Source organism: Scyliorhinus canicula, chromosome 1 (assembly GCF_902713615.1).
Source record: "Scyliorhinus canicula chromosome 1, sScyCan1.1, whole genome shotgun sequence".
NCBI classification, from domain to species: domain Eukaryota; kingdom Metazoa; phylum Chordata; class Chondrichthyes; order Carcharhiniformes; family Scyliorhinidae; genus Scyliorhinus; species Scyliorhinus canicula.
Genome location: NC_052146.1, coordinates 125,508,243 through 125,536,187, shown reverse-complemented (window position 1 = coordinate 125,536,187; position 27,945 = coordinate 125,508,243). Strand labels below are relative to the sequence as shown.

Below are 27,945 nucleotides of genomic sequence, written 5' to 3'. Positions count from 1 at the left end.
AGCTGGAGGGTGGCTGTACACAAAAAGAACTAATTGTGAATCAAATCCTATCCATAGAGTTTTCATTGGAAAACCTGTTTACTACTGCTAAGGTGTTTTTTGTTCGTTTTTGTATTCTGCCATTCTAGTGGTTAAGTTTGAGTGTCTAAGTTAAAGAATTAAGTCCAACATATTATACTAGTCACCAAAGACATATTGCTGATTATTACGCGACTGTTGGGTTTGGCATCAATTAAGCTCTCATTTCCTTCTAAACCATCTGTGCATCTCTTCCCCCCCCACCTATCACCAAGAAGAGTTTTTTGTTTTGTTTATTTAAAGCTGTGGGATTCCCTGTTCAACTGAAAATAGCAGTGATCTTGTGAAAGTGCTTTATGAAGCTCTTGCATGATGTCGACAGCATGCCAGATTTCGTGATTTTGCCATGTTTCGTAGAGAATTTGTTTTGAAAATGATAGAACAGTTGCAACTGTATACAAATAGAAAAATGGAAATGAATATTGCCTCTTAAACCTGCAGTACTTTATTTTGCAGGTACTCCTTTACCACCCATCTCAGTAATGATCTCCTTTGACATGAAATCCTGCCTAACATTTTTCTTGTCCCTAGGAAATTAGAATACATCTGCAGGAAGCTCGACCACATTAGTTTGAACGACTGTAAGGATTGAGCTTGTAATGCATTCCTTTGCTCTGTTTTTCTTACAGGCTTTTTCAGTATTTTTTGTTTGTGTAGCATTCACATCAGATATAATATGCCTACTCTTCATACCAGTGCAGTGGCTTTTCTTTGCTGCCAGTACATATGTATGGGTTCAATACGTCTGGCACACAGGTATGTTCAATTTTATTTTCCAATTCAAATTGTGTCTTTTGTAGAAAAAAAGTAAACTTTAGAATTGTAAATCTTATGAAGAAAGGCATTATTTGAATCGTGGTTGGACGGCATTTGAAAGTCAAGTTTCTAGTTTGCCTTGCTGCCACAACTCCTGATCCATGCCATGTTGCTGCAACACCTGGTAGGGAAGAAAGACATGTTCCTTCCTAAAGGAACTCCATACAATGCTTGCAATGCATTATCTCAATAACTAACTTGTGACAGACAGATTGATTTTTTTTATATGACAATTGACAAATACTGTATACATGATGTCTGTCCTGCGAAATTGCGCAGAATAAGTTTCACTTTGCAACCTCATGGCTTCAACAATAGACTAGTAACTTAACAAAGTTAAGCACGGAAGCATTGTGGCTAGCACAATCGCTTCACAGCTCCAGGGTCCTAGGTTCGATTCCGGCTTGGGTCACTGTCTGTGCGGAGTCTGCACATCCTCCCAGTGTGTGCATGGGTTTCCTCCGGGTGCTCCGGTTTCCTCCCACAGTCCAAAGATGTGCAGGTTACGTGGATTAGCCAGGATAAATTGCCCTTAGTGTCCAAAATTGCCCTTAGTGTTGGGTGGGGTTACTGGGTTATGGGGATAGGGTGGAGGTGTTGACCTTGGGTAGGGTGCTCTTTCCAAGAGCCGGTGCAGACTTGATGGGCTGAATGGCCTCCTTCTGCACTGTAAATTCTATGTAAAAAAAATTAGCTTTTCTTTCCCCGTTTTGATATGTTGTTTTTGTAGCACTGAATAAACATTCTAATGCTTCTCGTTAGCTATTAAAGATGTGCTTAAAAGCCAAAATATTGCATGCACTTCAATATCATAATATATAGTGTGGTGCTTCATGAAAAATGGGATAAAACTAATATTGTTCTTGTCTTAAATGTGCATTTTTCTGTGATCTGTTGTTGCCCAAATTGTAAAGCATTCTGCCTGGCTTGGGGATCAGTATGTCAAGCAACCAACTAGGGAACAGCTTATTTATGATCTAGTTTTGTGCAATGAGACAGAGATAATTAATAACCTGGAAGTAAAAGAGCCTCTGGAGAAGAATGATTGTCTGATAATTTTATATTGAGTTTTAAAGTGATTGAATTGGGTTTGAAACTAGGGTCTTGTATCTAGACAAATCCAGCTACGTAGCTGGCTTATATGGAAAACCAGATGAACAGATTTGATGGTAGACAAACAATGACAAACATCTAAGGAATTAATTGATAATTTGCAATGATTATGCACTCCCTTAAGGGCAAAATGGAAAAATGGTTTGACTGTGGCTACTTGGGGAAGTTAAAGATGGTATCAAATTAAAGGGAATGTATTAGAATTTTGCCAATAAGAGTATTAAACCTGAAGATTGGGAGGGTTTTAAAATTTAGTAAAGGATGACAGAAACTAACAGACAAAATAGGATGAAAATAAATAATCAAGCTAGAGACATAAAAAGATTCCAAAAGCCTTTTGTCGGTATATAGATAGGGAAGAAATTTGTGAGAGTAAATGGGAATTCTTTTGAGGCAGAGACGAGAGAAATTGTAATGGGAATAAGGAATGGCAAAAATGCTAAACAAATTTCTTTGCATTGCTTTCTGCATTGAAGGCACAAAAAACAAAATGATGGATTTGAGGATATTAGTTTATTAAGAAAAAAATCTAGTGGAAAAATAAATGAGATTAAAAGCCAGCAAATGCCCTAGACTTAGCCAGTGCCCTCAGGTTTTAAAAAGGATGGTTTTAGAGATGGTTATTATTTCAAATTCTCTGATTTTGGATTAGAATGTAGCAAAAATAATCTATTATTCAGGAAAGGTGGAAGAGAGAAAACTGGTGACTTTGGGTCAGGTAGCTTAACGTGAGCAGCAGTGGAACTACTAGAATCTAATATTAAAGATATGATAACGACATACTTCAAAAATGATATCATTAGCAGTGGCAGCATGGTTTTATGAAAGGGAAATTGTTTTTGTCAGATAGGTCAAACGTTTTTTGTAGTTTTAGAGGAAGTAGTGAATATAATATATTTGAATTTTCAAAAAGCATTTGACAAGATGCCTCATAGGAGGTTATCACACAATATTAGAGCTTATGGAATTGGTATGAACAGAGAACAATAAAATTAAGCAGGTCATTTTTGGTTACCAGTCTGTAACTAGCAGCGTTACTACAGGATTCAATTGTTGGCCTCAGCCATGCACTATCTACATCAGTGACTTTGATGAGAGGACTGAGCATAATGTGTATACGTTTACTGACAGGGCAGCATTAGGAGACAAAGTAAGCTACGAGGTGGGCACAGAAATGTTACAAACGATTAAGGTAGATAATTAGCCATAATCTTTTTGAATGTCGGCATGTTCTCTGAGCCCCCTCCTAATACGTGTATCAAAAAATGGTGCTGCATTGGTCATCAATTGCCAAAGCTACTGTGGATCTAGTTGATAAGGAGGAGTCCTGGTTGACTTGTCCTGCAACTCTTCCTTCCTTAGGGAAGAATTTAGCTTCCACTTGGATGTTTTTTTTCCCGAGAGTAGTTGATGGTGTTTTTATTTTATGGACTGCTGCTAATAGCAGCCTTAAATTTGGTGAAAATGTTTTAAAATAAATAGTGCCTCTGGTTAGAGATATACTAGAAAAAGAGCCGGCATCTTTCCCAGCCATTGTGGACTCAGTGGCCAGCTCATTCATACAGGTCAGTGATGTGGTATGTATAGTTGTTTTCTGCTTTAGGCTGTGGAATCCAATTCCTGGTATAAAAACAGCAAATGATACAATGACACTCTTAAGTTATAGTGCCAAACTAATTTGTGAAGGATATTGGATTTACTGAGCATGGTGGGCCAAATGCTGCAGTGAGGTGGAGGTAGCTGATGTTAGTTCATTGTCCTGGTTAACGTCTAACGTTTGATGCCCAATTTATTCTGTGTGTCGTCTCCTAATTCCATGGCTTTGCAAATCCTATTTTAAAATTGAGTATATTATAAGTCTAACCTGTGAGGTATCAAAATTACATTTATCCTATTAATCCACTAAATAATACTATCAGTCCTATTGCTAAAACATTTAAATGGATGATTTAAGATTTTGAATCTTCAGCTCAGTATATTATAAATTCTAGGTTGAAAGATGAAAGACAGTTTATTTTGAGGGTGAATTATATAACCTTATGAAGTGATAAACTTTTCAGTTCTGTCAATTTGTCTTCACCACAGGCAACTACTTGACTTAATTGATAAAATGTGTAGATATTCTTCAGGTAAATGCAATGGTAAAATGCAAGAAATAAAAATCTATTAGCCTGAATTTCTTCTTTCCAACACAGATTTTCTGGTTGATGTGTAGGTATTTTTCAACTTGTTAAACGATCCGTCTAGCTCTAGCTAGAATGTAGAATGCCAAAAATATTCATGACACAATGTTAATGACAAGCATGAAAGTTATTGGAGAGGAAAGCTCTGCTAGTTGAATGCATAGTTTGTAATCTGATCTAAATTTGGGTCATTCTTGCCGTATGGAGAAAAATGGTTCTAATATTCTCCAGTCCACCTGCAGCTTCAAAAATGCCAAAATGATGGTGAATTATCTAGTAGTCTCTTTGGGTCAGCTCTGTGAAGAAAGCTTGTCATTTAATTTACAAATTGCGTTCCAAGTTTATTGAAAGGGGGAGGAAAATAAAAGACAAATTCCTGGCACAGCTCATTTCAGTTACTTTGTATTCAATGCTACTTTCAATATTTTCAATTGCAAATACAAGAAATTAGAAAGTAGGATTAGTTCTGAGCTCTTATCTGGCAGCACGGTAGCACAGTGGTTAGCAGAGTTGCTTTACAGCTCCTGGATCCCAGATTTGCTTCCCGGCTTGGGTCACTGTCTGTGCAGAGTCTGCATGTTCTCCCTGTGTTTGCGTGGGTTTCCTCTGGGTGCTCCGGTTTCCTCCAACAGTCCAAAGATGTACGGGTGGATTGGCCATGCTAAATTGCCTTTCGTGCCAAAAATGTTAAGTGGGGTTATTGGGTTACGAGGTTAGAGTGGAGGGGTTAAGTGGGGATATCGGGGTATGAGGCGAGGGTGGAGGCGTGGGCTTGAGTAGAGTCCTCTTTCCAAGGGTTGGTGCAAACTCGATGGGCCGAATGGCCTCTCATTGTAAATTCTACGATTTCTATTTCCCTACACCAGAAATCTTTGCAAACCCTCTGAGTGTGTGCATTCATTTCTAGTGAACTACTGGCTGTTAAATTCAATAGGGACCACATTAGGTTCCGAAATCTCAGATCACAACCCTTCAAACTTGTACGGCGAGAAGACCTCTATCTCAGAAGCCAGATCCTGGATCTGCATTGACTATATGCTGATCCACTGCATTATCCATTCCCCATATTTGATTTTTAGCACCTGCTGGTAAGTGGCCTATAATGGAGAAAGGTGGTGGGGGGGAGGGAGAGGGAGAGAGAGAGAGAGAATTTCACCGATACAAATGGCTTTGTTCAAGTTTACTTGCCTCACTTTTGCATCACAATGTCATTTACTACATTTCCGTTGCTAGAATGTGGATGACAGACTGGGAATCAAAGATTAGTGAAATTTGCAGTAATAAACAGTTTACTGTAGCAAATGGCCAAATGTAAAGCTTAAGTGATTCCTTTGTGATGTCCCAGTTTCTGAATTTTTACATCTAAATTTTGATGCACTGCTGTTTATGCAGTTAATGAAAATCATTCTGGGATGCAGCAGTTTGAGGAGCCTTATCTTTGTCAAAAGGCATTTGGCAAACGTGTAACATATTATATAGCTAGTGTGATGCAAGAAAATGACACTTTTACCGTTTCATGAGAAAGGCAGTACCACTTTCACTGGTATGTTCATGGAGCATTGTCTCATCAACTAAAAATTTCAATTATAGGAATAATCTTTTTTTATCTTTTTCAGAAAGAGGAGTGTGTTTACCAACGGTATCACTATGGATATTATTTGTTTATATAGAAGCTGCAATCAGATTTAAAGATTTAAAAAATTTTCATGTAGACCTGTGTCGCCCTTTTGCTGCACACTGGTAAGTTATCTCTGTTTTCTTGACATCTTATTTGTGCAGCTCTATACAAATGCATGTTATTTATGAATATGATTGTCTTTTCAGGATCTGTTTACCAACCATTAAAGTAAACCCAGTATCCCTGCATAACAAATCTTTGATTTGTGTAAACTGATCATTTGTTACTGTCTACCCAACACTCCTGCCACATGCCAAAACTGTCAGCTACAAGTAAAGGTTTTTAAATATTATGCAGGATAACTTGCTGTCTGAGAGATTCCAAAGTATCTCCATCTTTTTGGATTCTGACACCTTTCACAGCTCAAACTCTGGTTTTGCCATTTGTGGCATCTAAACATTCGGATTACTCCTTTTAACAAACTGATGACTTTTCCAACTATTTTGATTAGTTTGTAGCTCCAGGGAATTGTAGACTTTTCAAACCAATGTAGTTCTTGATGTACTTTCTGTTTAAAATATTTGTATTGTCCCAAATGACTTGAGGACCAATTTATTTGGAAATTGGCAACAAGAATTATTAAAATACTAATGGGAACTCAAAAGAACGGGATACATCTCCACACTACTTGAAATATAAATGTTGTCATTGTGAATGTCAATTATACCACAAGAAAAATAATATTAACCCTTGTTGTGATATAATTGCATAAATGGTTAAGAGTAGTGTATTGCTTAAATAGAATGGTCTGAAAACAAAAGTAACATACAGCGTTGATTAACAGCTTCAAAATGTAGATGGATAAATATTTGGTTAGAAATTGAATTAAGAAATAAAGGGGGGAGAAAATTCTGAATGGGATGCAGTGAGGACAGTAAACTCGGGCTAAATAATGGCAATTTGGTGTTGAATAGTACTTGAGTCTCTTTTTTTCTGTTTTTGGAACTGTGGAAGACAAAATAACTTTAACTCTAGGAGAGTAATAAATGTGGCAGAGTTCATAATACGGTTGAGTGGATGTGGTAGGATTGGGCTTCAGGACCAAATTACCTTCTTCGTTTCTTGTTTTTGGAACTCTTTTATTGTGGAGAATTTATTTATTACCTTAATTATATTTATTGAGCTGCCTCTTGTCTTTCTTCAAAGGTTTGAAGAGAGTTGGGCTGAATTTAGACTATAATGAAAACAGAAAATGCTGGGAAAACTCAGCAGGTCTGGCAGCATCTATGGAGAGAGAAAAAGTTAAAGTTTTGAAATCTGTATGACTTCTTCAGAGCTAAAGAGAGGGAGAAATGTGATGGATTTTAAACTGTTGAAGAAGGGATAGAGCAGTTAAAGGAGAAATAGGATAATTGCAAAAATTACCTCCTAGGATCCAAAGTTTCTTTATCCAGTTATGTTTCAGTAATTGGAGATTTGAAACATTTCCAATTAAGATAGAGGTGTAATTTACTCATAAAGCTTTGATTTTGGTGAATACTTTTTACAAATCCTTTCATTTGAAAAGAGTCACGAATATTTAATTTGCTCTGTCAATGCAAATTATTGTCCCTAATTTGGCTTTTGATGATTGAATTTCTAGTTGCTTGGTGACCACGATTTAAAGTGTGACTCTTTTATTTTCTTCGCTTCATAAATAAAGCATTGGCTATCCTGTGGTGACACTGGGATTTGGCTTCAAAAGTTATGTAAGCTATAAAATGCGATTAAGAAAACAGAAGGAAGTACAGAAGGAGAATGAATTCTACATGCAGCTCCTACAGCAAGCCTTACCGCCAGAGCAACAGATGCTACAGAGGCAAGAGAGGGAAGCCGAAGAAGGTAAGAATCAATTTTTGTACTTCCTATAAATACTGTTGTTCTTTGGACTAGTGCATGTTGTACATCAGAATAGCAGTAATAAGGCGTAGTAATTGGTGAGGGATCAAATTCAAAGAAGCCTTGTTCCACCACTAGCTATAGCAGTACTGTGCCAATTTGCTGAGCTATACAAATTCCAATTTGGCCAAAGCTTTGTAACCCACATTCTGTCTTGTACCAAGCATTTCTCTCTATCGCCTTTTACCCATGCCTTTGATTTGACATTGTCTAGTGCATTTAATTCAAAATCTTTGTTTCTTGGGAAAAGGTATTCTTGGGGCAAGGAAATAGTTATACCCCTAATATTTTGCAGTCCCATGGCATTTGATAATATTTTAAGTCAACTGCCTAAGCATTTATTGATCCTTCTTAATGTGACAAAGACTTGGTTTGCTAACACAATTTGTAGGCTAAAAGAGTCACTGCTCCTCCAAATGATACTTTGCTTTTGGAGAGGACAACCCAAGTCAAAACTATTTGAAAAATTGTTGAAATTTTCTACTATGAAGACTTGAAATATTTATTGGCTTCTCCTCCATATTGAGCCATTCATATAGGTTTGAGTATTTAAAACGTCACCGTGCCACTGGGTATCTTAGTATAAGAATTAGTGTACTGTGCGGTTCCAAATTGGGTATAAACTAGTGATTAAATTGTTTATTTTTGTCAGTCATATCTGTTTCACTTGATATATGGTTCCAGAATTTTATCAGCTATGTTGAGAGCTCCATTCTGCCATTCAGTGCTTCATATTTTACATTAATGGAATGAAAGATGGCTTGGATTTCCTTTCCTTGGGAAGCAAACTGTTAAATCCATTTCCAAGCAGATGTTGGAGAATTGACTTCCAACTGTTTCCTCTCCATGTAAGGATTGCAGCACAAATGTTGCATAAGTACCAATTGAACTTCATTTAATTGCACAAAATATTTGGGCCTGATAGCATCTGCGGGGGGAAAAAAAAAGAGTTAAAATTTCAGGTTGATGATTATGATGATGCATTTTCTGTTTTTATTTTTCATGTATTGTATTAATAGTTCAGGTTTTTAGATTAACTATTTTCCATTTTCTCCCAGCTGCTACAGCCAAAGGGATCACAGATATGGATTCTACACAGCTCCCGCAGCACAATGGAGGAATTCCGGCAGGTAGAAAATTGACAACAGCTTTACCAGAACTAGAATACAAAGAAAAAGGGAAAGAGAAGGACAAAGAAGCCAAAAAACCAAACCTTGGGATTAACAATAATATTTTACAGCCAGTAGACTCAAAAATACAAGAAATTGAGTACATGGAAAATCATATCTCTAAAAGATTGAATAATGAGCTTGTAGGGAGCACAGAAAACCTATTAAAAGAGGACTCATTTACAGCTGCTTCAAAGAATTACAAGAACGCTACTGGGGGAATCAATTCTTCACCCAGAAGTCACTGCACGTCCAATGGTAGCATCCCTTCATCTTCATCATCTGCTAAGAACGAAAAGAAGCAAAAATGCACTACCAAGAGCATGAGTGTACACAAGGAAATAATGGAAAACTGTATACCTAACAACCAGCTCAGCAAGCCAGACACATTATTACGGTAATATATCTTATAATATTTGCAAAGCTGTTTTTTTCTTTGCCTTGCATGACTGAGTGAAAATGAGTCTTATCTAGTCAGAGAACAGATAGTGCCACCTACAGTTGTATATAAACTGAATGAAAGAATTATCTTGAGTATTGATGTGAAGTAGCACAAAATATATCAATTTATAACCAGGGTGAGCAAGGGAGTTGCATGAAACATTTGGTAAGTGCTTATATTTTTGCCGTTTTTCGCCAGTGTCTGACGCATGTACGTTATAAAAATAAGTTGTGTACTGTTTTAAAACCTTGCATCCTGCTGTGTAACTGAGTTAAATCTTGAACATTCTTTGTTATTTATATGCTTCTGTTCATCACTAATATTTCAGTTGTAATAGATACTAATACTTTGATAGAATTTTTAGCTTTGTCGAAACATCTTGGTGAGAAGCTATTTTGTAAATTGGTCAAAACCCACTGTATTTCTTACAAGTCTATTTCTCTTTAGCAAAAGAGTTTTGAGCTAATAACTATTTTCATATTTAATTATGGTTGTAATTTGAAATTCTTGATGCTGCCTATCTGTGCAACCTCTCCAGGCCTACAACTCTCCGAGATATCTGCACACTAACTCTGGCAGCTTGAGCATCTCTGATTTTAGTTGCTCCACTACTGGTGACCATACCTTCAGTTGCCTGAGTCCTGTGCTCTGGAGTTCCTTCCCTGCATCCATCTGCTTCTCTACCTCCCTTTCTTCTTTTAGGACACACTTCTTAAAAGCTGCCTCTCTGAACTAATTTTTGGTCATCTAATTTTAATAATAATCTTTATTGTCGCAAGTAGGCTTACATTAACACTGCAATGAAGTTACTGTGAAAAGCCCCTAGTCGCCACATTCCAGTCCCTGTTCAGGTACACGCAGAGAATTGAGAATGACCTAATTTCCTAAATTACCTAAAAGCATGTCTTTCGGGACTTGTGGGAGGAAACCAGAGCACCTGGAGGAAACTCACGCAAACACGGGGAGAACATGCAGACTACACCCAGACAGTGACCCAAGCTGGGAATTGAACCTTGGACCCTGGCGCTGTGAAGCAACAGTGCTACCCACTCTGCTACCGTGCTGCCCCTTGGACTTAATGTCATATTTTGATTTCTGATGCCCTTGTAAAGAGCCTTGGAATGTTTGATTACTTAAAGACACTTTATAAACCTCCATTGTTAACATTATGGCGTAATTTTGCAGCTGTCAGTGCACAATTGTCAGTCACCTGCTTTATGTTTTAATATGGAGAATATAAATGCAGAGAGTTGATCCCAGAGCAAGTGAATTTCTTTATTATCTGCACCTTTAATTTGAAATAGCTGTATGGTGTGAAATCAGAATAACAGCTATAGTATGAACATAGGAGTCGGCCATTCAGCCCATCAAGCCTACCATTCAATTAGATCATGGTTAATCATTTAGGGTAGCACGGTAGCATGGTGATTAGCATAAATGCTTCACAGCTCCAGGGTCCCAGGTTCGGTTCCCGGCTGGGTCACTATCTGTGCGGAGTCTGCACGTCCTCCCCGTGTGTGCGTGGGTTTCCTCCGGGCGCTCCGGTTTCCTCCCACAGTCCAAAGATGTGCGGGTTAGGTGGATTGGCCATGCTAAATTGTCCGTAGTGTCCTTAAAAGTCAGGTTAAGAGGGGGGTTGGGTTACGGGTATAGGGTGGATACGTGGGTTTGAGTAGGGTGATCATTGCTCGGCACAACATCGAGGGCCGAAGGGCCTGTTCTGTGCTGTACTGTTCTATGTTCTATTTATCTTAACACTGCTTTTCCTCATTATCTCCATATACCATGAAATCAATCAATTTCTGTCTTAAACATACTGAATGATTTGAGCTTCCACAGACCGTGGGGTAGAGATTTCCAAAGGTTCTCCACCTTCCTTGAGTGAGCAAATTCCTCCTCATCTAGTCCTAAATAATCTGCCCCTTATTCTGAGACTGTGCCCAGCCAGGAGAAACATTCTTTCGACATCTACCCTGTCGCAGCCTGTAAGAATTTTGTAAGTTTCAATGAGAATACCTCTCATTCTTAGAAACTCTGTAGAATACTGGCCCAGTTTCTTCAATCTCTCCTCGTAAGACAATCCTGTCACCCCAGGGTTTCGTCTGATGAACCTCTGCTGTACCCCCTCCATTGCAAGTATATATTTCCTTGGGTAAGGAGACCAAAACTGTGCAAGATACTTTGGGTGTGGGCACACCAAGGCTCTATATAGCTGCAGCAAGACATCTCTGCTCCTGGGTTCAAATCCCCTTCTGATGAAGGCCAACATACCATTTGCCTTCCTAATTGCTTGCTGCGCGTGCATGTTACCTTTTGAACAAGGACACCCAGGTTCCTTTGGATATCAAGATTTCCAAGCCTCTCTCCATTTAAGGTGCTTTTCTGTTTATTCACACGTATTATTTTCTATCTGCCATGTCTTACCCACTGGTCTGTCCAAAATCTTTGAAGGCATCCTCCTCACAACTTACATTCCTGCTTAGTTTTGTGTCATTAGCAAATTTGGAAATGTTACATTTAGTCCCCACATCCAAATAATTTATATAGATTGTGATCAGCTGTGGCCCCAGCACTGATCCTTGCGGTACCCTACTAGTAATATCCTGACAATGGTCTGTTTATTTCTGCTCTCTTTTTTTTGTCAATTCTCAATCTGTAACAGTATATTATCCCCAATCCCATATGCTCTAATTTTGTTTCCTAACATGTGTGGGACCTTATCAGAAGCCTACTGAAAATCCGAATGTGCCACAACCACTGGTTCTCCTTTATTTATGCTAGAAGTAACATCCTTCAAAAAAAAAACTCCCAACAGGTTTGTTGAAATCATAGAATCCCGGCAGTGCAGAAGGAGGCCATTCAGCAGGCATATTGAGTCTGTACTGACCTTTACAAAGGGTACATTACCTCGGCCCACTCCGCTGCTCTATCTCCGTAACACCACCTAACTTTTGGACAGTGAGGGGACATTTAGTATGGCCAATCCCCCTAATCTGCACATCTTTGGACTGTGGGAGGAAACTGGAGCAGCCAGAGGAAACCCACGCAGACACGGGGAGAATGTGAAAATTCCACACAGACAGTCATTGGCTCATCCTCTCCCTCGTGAGATGTGCTCTGTTTCCCGCCTTCAGCTATATCAGCCCCAACCTCGTGCGCGAGGTGGAGGCATTCACTCTGGCACCTCACACCAGAATCCCTCCTCTATATCCTCTCCCAACTCTTCTTCCCACTTTGCTTTGATCCCTTCCAGTGGTGCCTTCTCTTCCAAAATAGCTCCGTAAACTGCCAAGACTACCCCTTTCTCCAGTCTCACTGTCGTCAGCACCTCCTCCAGCAATGTGGAGGCCGGCTCCACCGGGAAGCTCTGTATCTCCTTTCTGGCAAAATCTCGAACCTGCATGTATCTAAACATCTCTCTCTGCTCCAGCCCGTACTTCGCTTCCAGCTCCTTCAATCTTGCAAACCGACCCCTAAGAAACAAATCATTGTGTCTTAATCCCCTCCTTCTCCCATTAACAAAGTTCAAGTTAACCAATTTAAAGTTTATGCAGTCCTTAGCTAATTGTGAGTTCTCGTACCTAGTTGAGCTATTATTTTCCAATTGTTCCCTCTATAAATCATGCTTCTGGTGACCCAGTAAATGATGAAGATACCTAGTCAGAAAATTAAATTTCTGATTCCAAGGAGGAGAATTGGTTTAATATTTTTTTTGTAAAATCAATATAAAAATGTATTTCAAATAAAACATCTAAGAAAAGAAACAATTATCTCATCTGGGATATCTAAATTTCCAGGATTTAAAACAATTTACTGGGATTAGTTCCATAATCCACCAACTTGGCTGTGTAGCACAAAACCTTAAAACACAAGGAGAAATGGCATTTAAAAACACATTTATTTTGTTTATTTGTTATGGATTGTGTAAAGTTAATTGGTGTACCATGTAGATGGGAGTTAGTTCCTCTGTAGATACAGCCATTTCTCTTTCAAAGCCACTGAGTGCCCCTTATACAAACACACACAAGATTGGGTGTGAGTCATGAAGTGTCAGTTCACTTTTTTGGGGGGGAAAAAGTAGACTTGGACTGCCTCAGACTTAAATACATCATCTGCTGGACTACTTTGATTGACAGACCACCTGGTGCAGGTTGGAAAAAAGCAGGTCAATAGAGTTTTTTGTTGACACTAGCCAAGAGTGATTGTTGTCTTAATATGAATGCTGAGCTGAGTTTCCAAGGTTATCTCAGCAGAGGCTCCCGAGTTCACAATTTGACTGTTTAAATAGGCAATTTAAAGCATAAGCTGTCTTTGAGGCTATTGTTTTTATAATGGATTAACCACTTGAGACTTAAAGTCTTGAACAAATTTCATGAATGGCATTTTTTGTTTTATTATCAAGTTTGTGTGTGTGAGAGCTACACTAGATCGTTGAAAGATTCTTTTTATCTCCACGTAACTCCTACCCATGATAGATACTGGGTGAGTGGCTACGTATGGGAGATATGAGATGTTGGGGGCTGGTTAGGGTGCAAAAGCCTAAGAGCTTCGAAAACAACTAGTATGAATCCCCAGAAAACTGAGCTGGACCTTCTAAACCGAGGCAAGACTTGACTAAGGAAATTTTATCTTTGTGTTCTAAAGAATGTCATATGTAATGCAAAGACTTTATGTTCACAATGAAGGGATTTTGAAAGAGTAGATGAGGAGAAGCTATTCCCATTGGCAGAAGAACTGGGGGGTATTAATCTAAGTGATTAATCTAAGGAGCCATGGGTGACATGAGAAAAAGTTTTTAATGCAGTGAGTGGTTAGGATTTGGAGTATACTGCCTGAGAATATGGTGGGGACAGATTCAGTTGTGGCTTTCAAATTACTCGAGAGAAAACTTGTAGGGCTACAAGGAAAAGATGGGGAATGGGATTAGCTGAGTAACTTTTACAGAGAGCACACACGCACAATGTGTCCTCCTGTGCTATTGCCATTCTGTCATTCAGTTCCTAATTAAACTGCCTTGATCAAGGTAATTAACCAGGTGTTAGACAAAAATCCCATCCTCCTGACCAGAAAGGTATTAGGAACAGTTACACATGTACCAGCGGCTATAGTGGGAGCCAAGAATGGATGCGCAACTATTTCTGATGCTTTTCTGGTCAGCAACAGGAGTTGGTGATGTTGGGAAGACTTATGATGCAGTGTATCTATATTCCCAGAAGATCTTTGGTTGAAAATCACATGACAGGCTACTGCAGTAGATATGATGGGCACAATTTGGAGGTTCGGAATGCACTTGCTAAAAGAGAAAAGGTTCATCTTCCTGGCTGTGTTGTGGATCAGTTCTGGAACCTGTACGACTGCTACTCTATATAAACCGTCTATATTAAAAACGTTATGCAACTTTGTCAAGTTTGTAGATGGACCCAAACTTAGGGAGAGCAATGTGTAGTCCATTCCGAAGGAGTAGAAAGTTCATAGACAAAATTTGCACGTATTCAGAATGAAAGTGTGTAAAATTCAACCAAAATACATTGTACAAGTATTGCATTTGGAAGAAGAAACATTTTTTGTGCATGGTTTAGAGCTAGAATTAGATTTATTGTCATGTGTATGGCGGTACAGTGAAAAGTATTGTTCTATATACATCCATACATGAAAAACATCAGACGTACGATAAATACACAACATAAATACATAGACATCAGGTTAAGCATACAGACTGTAATGCTACACAGTGGAGAAGTAGTGTGGCGAGATCAGTTTAGTCCAGGTCAGGAGTTTGGTAACAATGGGGAAGAAGCTGTTTCTGAATCTGTTAGTGCATGTTCTCAACGACTTTGATAGCTTCTGCCTGATGAAAGAGGTTGGAAGAGAGAATAATCAGGTGGGAGGGGTCTTTGATTATGCTGCCCCCTTTCCCAAGGCAGCGGGAGGTGTGGACAGTCAATGGATGCGAGGCGGGTTCGCATTTTGGACTGGGCTGTGTTCACGACTCTCTCTAGTTCCTTACAGTCTTGGGTCGATCAGTTGCCATACCAAGCTGAGATGCAGCCAGATAGGATGCGTTCTATGGTGCATCTGTAAAAATTGTAAAAGTCAATGTGGACATGCCAAATTTCCTTAGTTTCCTGAGGAATAATATGCTTTCTTGGTCGTAGCGTCACTGTGGGTGGACCAGGACAATTTGCTGGTGATGTGCACGCCTAGGAATTTGAAGCTGTCAACTATCTCTACCTCAGTATCATTAATGCAGACAGGAGTGTGTATGACACTTTTTGCTTCCTCAAGTCAATGACTAGCTTCTTAGTTTTGCTGACATTGAGGGAGAGATTGTTGTTGTTACAATGCCACTGGGTTCTTCTCCCTTCTGTACTCTGACTCACTACGTGTGACGATCTTTGACCCTGAAGCAGTGCAGTAAAGACATTTTGTAATTCCTTTAAAATGTCTGTGGACTCTAATTGGCTTTAAAAATGTTTAAAAAAGGACCTTAAGAGTTTGTATCAATTGCAAAGGGATCAGTTATAATTTTCTTGAGATATAAGAAATGCTGGTCCATGTGACCTGGAGACCATGGACCTAGAAACAGTGCCAACAGGAAGAAGGTTAAGAAAGAAGCTGTGGGGCTGATGGGCACAAATGAGAGCTACAAGCAGAGGAACTGGAGGGTGAAATTAGTTAATTGGTCGGTGTTTTAATTGGAAAGGTGAAAGCTGTTGTCGGATAGGATTCCTGACCTACCCTACATGAATAAAGAACAGCATATTGTGGAACTGTGTTGCTCTGTATTGCATTATTTGTGCAAGGCGTGATGCAAATGGTTGTGTACAATGTATTTTTGTTGTACTGTCTATTTAAAGGGAAATTTGTTGCCTTATTTGATTCATATTTATTTTATGTTGGTTCCAATTTGTGTTTTGGGTCGATGGCCTTTCATCATTGATCTCATTGACTCTGTTTTTCTGTTGCTGACTCAGCTGATTTTTTTCCCATCATTTTTTGTTCTATCATTGAAAAATCTAGTTTTATTTTTTGCAATAACTTTGAATTAAGGGAAGTGGACTGTATCAGCTCAACATCTGGTTTCATGAATATGGGAAGTGTGAAGTCTAATATCAGTTTCAGCTTTCTTCAGTCCTAGTGTTGTGGATGAAACTAGCCTGTTTTACTGCCTTTTGCTAGACCACTCTTGATGTCTAAAGATGACATGTGTATAATAGTGGAAAGTGGTACAAGGAGTGCGTTGCTGTTGTGGTCTGCACCAACATGGATGGTGAGAAAAGCTGCTCATTATTGTGATGGGGATGTCTAAGAAGCCCCGTTGCTTCCTGAATGTCAAGACACTACCGCTCAGTACAAGGCTAACAAAAACTCAAGATTTTTGAGGCGTGGAAACCTAGATGGAGGTAAACTATTCTGTACTTGCACAATATAAATGAAGGTTTATGCCAGTGTGTTCTTCAACCAAGGAGGCTGATAATCTTGAAGAGTCCAAACAATGCCCATCCGCTCATCTGCCTGTTTCCATGCCAAGGCTGTAAATAGAATCTGGGATGTTGCACTGCACCACAACAGCAACAAAAACATATTTGTCTTCAATGATGGCAAAGCGGACTGCATCATAATGTCCAGAAACGGCATGCTCAGCATAATGATTACGGAGATTTTCCAGAGCTAACTCCTGCCATTTTTCAAAGCAAAGCCCTGGCCTTTTATCAGGTTAAGTTGTTCTAATGTTTGAATGACTTAACGTGGACTTAATCACACATTGAATGCTTTACTGTGTTTTCAAAAGTGTAATGTGAGAAAATACTTTTTCGCACAGTGAGTGGTTCAGGTCTGTGGTGGAGACAGGTTCTATCAAGACATTCAAGAGATGATTATTTGAAGAAACCGTGTGCAAGATTACTGGGAAAAGACAGGTGAAAGGCACTAAGTCAGTGCAGACACAATGGGTTAAATGGCCTGCTTCTGCACCGTAACAATTATTTGATTCATTGGACATGTGAATCTGTTTTTGACATAGACTGTGTTTGTAGCCATATCCGGTTACACAGAGATGCATTCAAGTGAGATGTCTGCTTAACACTAATTTGGAGGGGGTCCCTTGGGATTTGACTCGAGATTTTACTGTAATCCAAGTTACACAATTTTGAATTAAGTAGATTTTTTTGAGGGCCACGAAGAATCCAGCGCGAGTTTGTAGAGTCGAAAGAAATAACTTTATTTACGATTACATATATACAACAGCAGCAGTACTCCACCACTGCTCTCTCCTCTGTTGCTGGTTCCACACTGACCAGCTCTATTTATGTAAGTGACTCTGCTAATGATCACTCCGCCCTCCTCATTGCGGGAGCTCATACTCACTAAGGATTGTGGGATAGGCAATAGTCCCCAGCCAGTAGTAATCAGGCAGGTTATAACATACCTCTTTCTCTCCCCTCCCCCCAAAAACCCAAAGATCGAGGAATCCACCGAAGATCCTGGTGAAGGAGGGCGTTAGACTAGTTTGCTGCAGGCCGCACATCATTTGCACAAGGGGCTAGATCAGGCGGTGTGTAACGAGAAAGCAAATGGCGTCTCCGCAATGAACGGCGGAACAGTTGTTCATCCACAGGCCGTGGGACCGAGGACACCCCCTCGGAGGCGTCCTGTGTCTCCATCTTGAGTCCAAAGCCTCTGTCATCTTGACGCCCATATCTTCACGTGGTTCTGCAATACCTGCGCAGGGTTTGAGTGCAGCACCAAATGAAGATCGTGAGATTGAACCTCCACTGTGTCTGATCTCTGCAGCTGTAGAAGTGAGCTCCGGGGGCAGGGAATCTTTGGAAGAGGCGGCCTTCTGGACCAAAAGTGGTCTGAATGCTTTCGCTGAAGACAACCCTGGGCTTACACCTGGGAAGAGTTCGAGCCCTTTCTCAAAAAGATAACGGAAGGGACCCACTGGGCACCACCAGCAAAATTTTGAATGAGCACCAGGGTCACCAGGCGCATACTGACGAATTCGCCAATGCCGAGAAGGCCATGCCCCTGCCGTTCTTGAGTGCGGCATACTTTTGCGCCAATATCCGGGAAAACCATGATGAGGTGGGTGCCAAGTCTCCGGCCCATTAGGAGTTCCACAGAATCTACCCCAGTCACCGCATGTGGAGTGGTCCTATATGAAAACAAGAAACGAGCCAGTCTTGTGTCCATCGACCCGGCAGACTGTTTCTTTAGCCCCGTTTGAACGTCTGCACTGCGCGCTCCGCCAACCCGTTGGAAGCCGGGTGGTACGGAGCAGTGTGGCTATGGCGTATGCCGTTCATCTTCACGAACCTCGCAAACTCCTCACTTACGTAACAAGCTCCTCGGGGAGGCCATGCATGCTGAAAGACAAACGCATCTTCTTGATTGTTGCGCAGGACACTGCCTACCATCTTGTACACATCTAGCCATTTAGATTTAGCATCGATTAATAAAAGCAACATTGATCCTTGAAAAGGGCCGTCGGAAGCGTGATGCTCCTGCCAAATGGAGCAGTTTTGGGCCACTTTCTCAATGTCAGTGTCGAGACCTGACCACCAGACATAACTCCAGGCCAACATTTTCATTTTGGTCACATTGTGCAAGTCCTTCAGTATCAGCTCCTGTCCTTTTTCTGGGACAACTACACGCGCCTCCCACAAGAGGATACCGACTTCCATGCTAAGTTCTGACAGCTTGGAGGAAAATTTTTGCAACTTGCCTGGGGGCTGTCTATTCTGCCCTCCATACAGGACTATGTGCTGAAACTTTGACAGGACTGGATTTGTCTGGGTCCACTCACATCTGTGATGCCGTGACAGGCAAGGAGTCCATAAGGTTGCAACCACCTCACCTGTTGTGGGGGTCGACATTGGGTCGGTCAACAAAGGCAATCGGCTCAGTGCATCGGCATTCGCTATCTGTGTCACTGGTTTATGCTCCAGAAAATACTTGTAGGCAGCGAGCAACAAAGCCCAGTGCTGGATCCGTGTGGAAGCAATGGACGGTATTGGCTTATCATCTCGGAAAAGTCCAGGCAGAGGCTTATGATCAATCACAATAGTAAAGTGGCTGTCATAAACATACTGATTGAAGAGTTTCACTGCAAAGACCACCGCCAGACCCTCCCTGAGCATACTTCTGCTGCAGCAGATGCGCAGGGGACAAAAGACACCTGGCGCGCCCGGAAATAGTGCAGCGTGGCTCTCGGTTCATCCTGGATATGGGCTATGGCCATTTTATCTTCCCCAAACCGGGCTGGAATACATCCAGGTACCGTCCTAGTACCTCCGTCAACCTTCCAAAACGTGTTTGATGAATGTGCTGCCACTGCATCTGCAAATGGCGCAACCAGTCCCGACCAACAGGCTGGTCTCGGGGCCACACACCGCGATAAGCGGGAAATATCCTTCCTGGCGTCCAGAAGCAACGGGGGTCATTGTAGTGCTGCATAATCAGAAGTGCTGTCTTGTGGATGAGAAATTGAACAAGCAGAAAAAAAGTTTTGGTTTAAGCAAATGTAAACAGTTTTGTGACATTATTCAGGAAGACCAGTTCACTCATCAGACTTTCCTCAACCATCATCACAAAAACACGAACCCAAAGATGTGCAGGGGAGGTGGATTGGCCACGCTAATTTTCTCCTTAATTGGGGAAAAAAATAATAATTGAGTACTCTAAATTTAAAAAAAACTTTGATTAAACTCGATTGAAAAAACTTGATTAAAATGGAATCAAACTTTTGATTCGCCTCTGAAGTCTGCTTTTGCTCTTAACTGTCTCTTTCTCTCACAACACTTTGTCTGCTTTCCCTTGAATTCTCCTCTGAACAGTACGTTGTTCTCTGTTATCTTAAATTAAGTCTTAAGATATTCTTTGTATCCCACCCCTAGTTAACTGGACTGTATCTGGATCTTTGGGAAACCTGCCTCTTTGCAGCTCTCGTGTCCTGTTTAGCTTCTCCTGACCGAGTTGAGAGATGTTCACTCCCTGGTGTCCTTCAATTGCAAACAAATTCAGCTAAAACCTAAAACTCAAAAGCCTTCCTACCTTACAAGGCCCAGTCGCAAAACAACAACTGCTACTTCTGCCAGCCTCTAATTACTCATGCCATTACCCTCTCTAAACACAATAAAAGCACAGTTGGAGCTGAACCAACCCCCCACACATACAAACGCCTTTGTGCAGCTTGAATCTGACTATAGATACCCTTCCTTACACAGAAACATTACATCCACTTAAAACTATGTCTTATTTATGATGTTTACCAATGCAACAATAAATCCTTGAAACTACCTTTTGTTTTCCTAACAGCATGTAGAGTGCTTATATTCTTTATACATAATATAGAATCTTTATTATTGTTACAAGCAGGCTTACACTAACACTGCAATGAAGTTAATGTGAAAAGACCCTAGTTGCCACATTCAGGCGCCTGTTCGGGTACATGGAGGGAGAATTCAGAATGTCCAATTCACCTAACAAGCACGTCTTTCAGGACTTGTGGGATGAAACCAGAGCACCCGGAGGAAACCCACGCAGACAAGGGGAGAATGTGCAGACTCCGCACAGTGACCCAAGCCAGAATCGAACCTGGGACCCTGGCGCTGTGATGCAACAGTACTACCATGTCGTCCATACATGCAGACATGCAAATTAGGAGCAGGAGCAGGGGAGTCGGTCCATCGAGCCTGATTTCCCATTCAATAAGATCATGGCTAATCTGGTTTTAATCTCTGCTTCACATTCCTTCCTACCCCTGATTAGCCTCTCGCCCACTTGCTTATAAAATATCTAGAAAGATATTCAAGAACTCTGCCTCAACCACATTTTGAGGAAGAGCATTCCAAAGTATAAATCCGCTGAGAAGAAAAACAATCCTCATCTTTGTCTTAAATGGATGACCCCTTATTTTGAATCAGTAACCCTGAGTTCTAGATTCACCCATAGTTAGTGGTAGAAAAGGTTAATCTGAAGCTTTGAAGTCCATCTGTGACTGCAGGAACATGATGCATTGATGCAAACTGGTAAATTCAGGACTGATGTCAAGAAGCACTTTACACAAAAGGGTGATTAGTGCTATCAATAGTCTTCCGGGCTGAGTGAAAGGGGCAAAATCTCACTAGGAAAGCAATTGGGTGCTGGGATGATAGATATCCGTGGAAGGAGACTAATTCCTGTACTGATGTTTGTGATAAGTAAAATGTTTCCGAATTCATGCAGGTACACTTAACTGACTTTATAAATGAATTGTGTTTAGCTGTTACATTGCTTAGTTATATATGTTTACAAAAAGATGAGTATTGTCTTCAGGGTGGTTCAACAAAAGGACTTGCTACGAGTACAAGTTGTTAAAATGTTGCTTACATCTCAGTTATACTTACCTACAATACTTTCTCATATTTTGTGTAATGGTAGTTAATGAAAATAATTTGGTACCTTGGCATTCAGTTCATACCATCACTCAGGTGGTCTACCAAAGGAAACGGGCACCAATATCCTAATAATTCTGGTGAATTAGTAAACAAAGGAGACACTCAAAACAGGAGGCAGCCTAGAGGAGATTCACAAGGCTGACCTCCAATGCCAAAGCCCTCAAATATAAGGAACTACTGCACAAAGTAGTACTTTACACTTCCAGTGTTCCAGACAGCTTCAGGAAGTGTACCCAATTGCAGTTCCTCACAGACCGCATGGATTAGTTGGAGCAGCAGTTGGATGCGTTTCTGAGCATGCAGGTGGCGGAAAGTGCCATAGACAGGAGTTTTAGAGATGTGGTCACGCCCAAGTGCAGGCAGATAAATGTTGACTGTGATAAGGGTAGGTAGTCAGTGCAGGGTTCTCCTCTGGCTGTCCCCCTCTCTAACGTTAAAGTATAATGTTTTGGATACTATGGGGGATGGCCCATCAGGGGAAACAACAACGGCAGCAAGAGCAGTGGCACCCTGGCTGGCTCTGTTGTTCAGCAGGGAGGGTCAAAGTGCAGAAGAACAATAGCTATTGGGGACTCTACAGCCAGGGGCACAGATAGGTACTTCTGTGGATGTGAAAGAGACTCCAGGATGGTTTGTTGCATCCCTGGTACCAGGGTCAAGGGTGTCTCTGAACGGGCCCAGAGCATTCTGAAGAGGGCCGGTGATAAGGCAGAAGTCATGGTACATGTTGGTAATGATGACGGGTAGAAAGAGGGATGAGGTCTTGCATCAAGTATTCAGAGAGTTGGGTAGTAAACTAAAAAGCAGGACCTCTCGGGTTGCAATCTCTGGATTACTCCCTGTGCCACATGCTAGTGAGTACAGAAATAGGAGGAGTTGGTGCAGGAGGGAGGGATTTTAGATCCCTGGACCACTGGACCGATCCTGGGGAAGGTGGGACCTATACAAACGGGGTGGTCTACATCTGAACCAGGGCGGAACTAACATCCTTGCTGGCGGGTTTGCTAATGTTGTTGGGAGGAGTTTAAACTAATTGAGCAGGGGAGGGGACGCAGACTGTTAGCAGAATAGGGACACAGCATAACACAGAAAAAAATCAAGTCAGAGGAAATACAGTGGTAGTAAGTTTCATGGGACTAAAATGAGGCTAGATGGCCTCTACTTCAGTGCCAGGCGTATTACAGGTAAAACGGAGTTAAGGGTGAGGATTGACATGTAAAATTGTGATATTGTAGCCAATATGGAAATATGGTTGAGGGAGGGGCAGAGTTGGCAGCTCAACATCCCGGGATGTAGGATATTCAGGCGGGACAGAGGAGGGGGAAAAAGAGGGGAAGGCATTGCATTATTAGTTGAAGAGACAGATATTCTGATAAGGAGAGATGAAATCTTGCAAGGGACATCAAATGAAGCTTTGTGGGTAGAGCGTAGGAACAGAAAAGGGACAACCTCATTGCTAGGTGTTTATTATAGACTCTCAGATATTCAGCGGGAAATTGAGGAGAAAATATGCGTTTAATTCACAGAGGCAAAATAATAATAGGGAATTATATTAGGTGACTTCAACTTTCCCAACATTAATTAGGATAGTCACTGTGTTAAGGGTTTAGATGGAGTGGAGAACGTTTAGCTCAATGTGTGGAGGGTCCAACAAGGAATGGTGCAGTGCTGGACCTAATTCTGGGGAATGAAGCTGGACAGGTGGTTGATGTGTTGGTGTATGAGCATTTTGGTGATAGTGACCACAACATGATACAATTTAAGTTTGTTCATAGAATTTACAGTGCAGAAAGAGGCCGTTCGGCCCATCGGGGGTGCACCGGCCAGACCGGCCCTTGGAAAGAGCACCCTACTTTGTTATGGACAAAGAAATGGACAAGTTGCAAATACAGTTTGTGGATTGGGGAGAGCAGAGTTTAGTAAAATAAGGCAGGATCTGGTCAAAGTAGACTGGAAAGAGTTACTTGTGGGGAAATCTACAGAAGAACAGTGGGGACGTTCAGAAAGGAAATGGGGAGTGTACAGGCCCAACACTTTCTCTCTAGGGTAATAGGAAGGAGTAAAAACCCGGGAGAAATATTTAGGATGTGATGAGAAGGAAAAGTAGAGGCTTTTAGAAAGTACAAGGGGAGCAAATCAATGGATACATTAGTGAGATGTAGAACGGAGATTTAAGAAAGCAATTAGGAGAGCAAAGAGGGGATAAGAGAAAGCACAGGCTGTTAAAAGTAGGGGAAATCCCAAGATATTCTATAAGTACATCAATGGGAAGAGGATAACCAGGGGAAGAGTAGGGCCCATTAGAGACCAACAGGGAAATCTGTGGGTGGAACCAAAGGACCCGAGGTTGAACGAAGACTTTATATCAGTCTTCCTCCTCCCCCCCCCCCCCCAAGAGAATGAGGAGGTAGATATAGAACTCTGTGTGTGAGAGAGAGCGAGACTGTGAGATTCTTGAGAAAATTGTCATAGGGAGTGACAAGGTCCTGGAGGTGTTGGCAGGCTTAAAAGTGGACAGGTTTGATCAGGATTAGCATGCTTTGTCAGAGGGAGGTCATGCCTGACAAAATTTGTTAAATTTTTTGAGGATGTGGCCAGATAGATGAGTGTAGTGCAGTTGATGTAATTTACATAGATTGACAAGGTCCCACATGGGAGACTTGTAAATATGGCAAATGCACATGAGATACAGGGTAACTTGATATAGTGGATTCAAAATTGACTTAGCTGTAGGAGACGGAGAATGATGACAGATGGCTGCTTTAGTGACTGGAAGCCACTGTCCAGTGGCGTACCTCGGGGATCTGTGCTGGGTCCCCTATTGTTTGTCATTTATATAAATGACATAGATAACTATGTGAGGAGTAGAATCTGTAAGTTTGCAGATGACACAAAGATTGACCGGGTGGTTGACAGTGAGGTTGAGTGTCTTAGGTTACAGGAATATATAGACGGGATCGTCAAATGGGCAGAAAAGTGACAGATGGAATTTAACCCTGAAAAGTGAGAGTTGATGCACTTTGGTAGGAGTTATATGAAGTAAAGTATTTGATGAATGGTCTGTCATTGGGAGGTTCTGAGGAACAAAGGGGCCTTGGCGTGTTTGTCCATCGATCTCTGAAGGCACAAGAGAAGGTTAGTATGGTGGTGACAAGGGCACATTGGAAACTTGCCTTCATCAATCGAGGCATAGATTGCAAAAGCAGGGAGGTCATGTTGGAGTTATATAGAACTTTGGTGAGGCCACAGCTGAAATACTGTGTGCAATTCTGGTCGCCACATTGTAGGAAGGATGTGATTTCACTGAGAGGGTGCAGAGGCAATTAGCCAGGATGTTGCCTGGGGTGGAGCTTTTAAGTTATGATGAGGTTGGATAGGCTTGGGCTATTTTCGCTGGAGCAGAGAAGACTGAGGGGGCGCCATATCGAAGTGTACAGGATTATGAGGGGCATGGACAGGGTGGATCGGGAGCAGCTGTTCCTTTTAATTGAAAGGTCAGTTACGAGGTGAGGGGCAGGAGGTATAGGGGGGATTTGAGGAAAAACCATTTTACCCAGAGGGTGGTGACGGTCTGGAATGCACTGCCTCGGAGGGTGGTATAGGTGGGTTGCCTCACATCCTTTTAAAAAAGTATCTGGATGAGCACTTGGCATGTCATAACATTCAAGATAGCCAAGTGCTGGCAAGTGGGATAAGGTAGGCAGGTCAAGTGTTTTTCATGCATCAGTGCAGACTTGATGGGCCGAAGGACCTCTTCTGCAGTGTTGTATTCTGTGAAAGTTGGACTTTTTAGCCCAGAACGTGTGCAACTGAGATTTACAAAAGGATTAGAAAAGGTCATTCAGAATATAATTTTAAATTCAATTGCTTGGGTAAGGCTAGGAGATTTAGCTTCAACGTAAAAAATCTAAATTTAAGACCGCTGTTGGGAAATCCTTTACACTGAGTAGTCAATGCATCAGTTAGATTTCCAAGAACACAGTGGTGACAAAGACACTGGAACCTTTTAAGAAACAATTGGATGCTAAAGGGAGGCATCTTTCTCATGGATGGGCCGATTTGCATCCCCATCCTGAACTGTCTTGTTAATTAGTTCTGTAACCATTGAAAGATGTTTAGTGGACTGCATACTCCCACCAGGATCCTCATCAGTGAGGCAGTTCAGCATATATGGCCCATATTTGAGTGCCTGTGTGATAATCAGTGGTTACAGATCTCCCTGCGTCACTTAGTACAGTGCTTCTCAAAGTGTGGTACGCGTACCGGAGCCGGTACGCGAGCCATCGTCTGCCGGTACTTGGAGTGTTTCCAGAAAAGAAAGAGACAGTAATCCTGGATTGGCTTGTTTCGCTCACCGGTCCCTGGCACATTGAAAGAAAAACTGCCGGTACGCCACATCAGATAGTTTGAGATGCACTGACTTAGTAGCTGTCTTCAATAAATAAAAGAAATTACCTTTTGATTATACAAAACAAAATTTATCAAGGAATTCTGAGGAACAAAGAAAAGTACAGCACAGGACCAGGCCCTTCGGCCCTTCAAGCCTGTGCCGACTATGCTGCCCGACTAAACTACAATCTTCTACACTTCCTGGGTCCATATCCCTCTATTTCCATCCTATTCATGTATTTATCAAGATGTCCCTTAAATGTCACTATCGCCCCTGCTTCCACCACCACCTCCGGCAGCGGGTTCCAGGCACCCACTACCCTCTGTGTAAAATTTTAAAATTTTTTAAAACTTGCCTCATACATCTACTCTAAACCTTGCCCCTCGCACCTTAAACCTATGCCCCCGAGTAATTGACCCCTCTACCCTGGGGAAAAGCCTCTGACGATCCACTCTGTCTATGCCCCTCATAATTTTGTAGACCTCTATCAGGTCGCCCCTCAACCTCTGTCGTTCCAGTGAGAACAAACCAAGTTTATTCAACCGCTCCTCATAGCTAATGCCCTCCATACCAGGCAACATCCTGGTAAATCTCTTCTGAACCCTCTCTAAATCCTCCACATCCTTCTGGTAGTGTGGCGACCAGAATTGAACACTATATCCAAGTGTGAATCCAACCTAACTAAGGTTCTATACAGCTGCAACATTACTTGCCAATTCTTATATTCAGTGCCCTGGCCAATGAAGGCAAGCATGCCGTATGCCTTCTTGACTACCTTCTCCACCTGTGTTGCCCCTTTCAGTGACCTGTGGACCTGTACACCTAGATCTCTCTGACTTTCAATACTCTTGAGGGTTCTACCATTCACTGTATATTCCCTACCTGCATTAGACCTTCCAAACTGCATTACCTCACATTTGTCCAGATTAAACTCCATCTGCCATCTCTCCGCCCAAGGCTCCAAATGATCTAAATCCTGCTGTATCCTCTTGATAGTCCTCATCGCTATCCGCAATTCCATCAACCTTTGTGTCGTCTGCAAACTTAGTATTCAGACCAGTTACATTTTCCTCCAAATCATTTATATGTACTACGAACAGCAAAGGTCCCAGCACTGATCCCTGCGGAACACCACTAGTCACAGCCCTTCAGTTAGAAAAGCACCCTTCCATTGCTACTCTCTGCCTTCTATGACCTAGCCAGTTCTGTATCCACCTTGCCAGCTCACCCCTGATCCCGTGTGACTTCACCTTTTGTACCAATATACCATGAGGGACCTTATCAAAGGCCTTGCTGAAGTCCATATAGACAACATCCACTGCCCTACCTGCATCAATCATCTTTGTGACCTCTTCGAAAAACTCTATCAAGTTAGCGAGACACGACCTCCCCTTCACAAAACCATGCTGCCTCTCACTAATACGTCCATTTGCTTCCAAATGGGAGTAGATCCTGTCTCGAAGAATTCTCTCCAGTAATTTCCCTATCACTGACGTAAGGCTCACCGGCCTGTAGTTCCCTGGATTATCCTTGCTACCCTTCTTAAACAAAGGAACAACATTGGCTATTCTCCAGTCCTCTGGGACATCACCTGAAGACGGTGAGGATCCAAAGATTTTTGTCAAGGCCTCAGCAATTTCCTCTCTAGCCTCCTTCAGTATTCTGGGGTAGATCCCATCAGGCCCTGGGGACTTATCTACCGTAATATTTTTCAAGACGCCCAACACCACATCTTTTTGGATCTCCATGTGACCCTTC

General features: G+C 41.5%; 1 protein-coding gene across 1 annotated transcript in view; it reads left to right on the top strand.

The window, feature by feature from the left end:
- Window positions 1-27,945, top strand: part of maco1b (macoilin 1b) — a 153,324-nt gene that overhangs the window by 104,729 nt on the left and 20,650 nt on the right. The window contains exons 4-7 of the mRNA XM_038799449.1: window positions 708-834; window positions 5,807-5,930; window positions 7,511-7,689; window positions 8,805-9,312. Coding sequence (XP_038655377.1) covers window positions 708-834; window positions 5,807-5,930; window positions 7,511-7,689; window positions 8,805-9,312 — 938 coding nt within the window. The remainder of the gene's footprint in view (window positions 1-707; window positions 835-5,806; window positions 5,931-7,510; window positions 7,690-8,804; window positions 9,313-27,945) is intronic.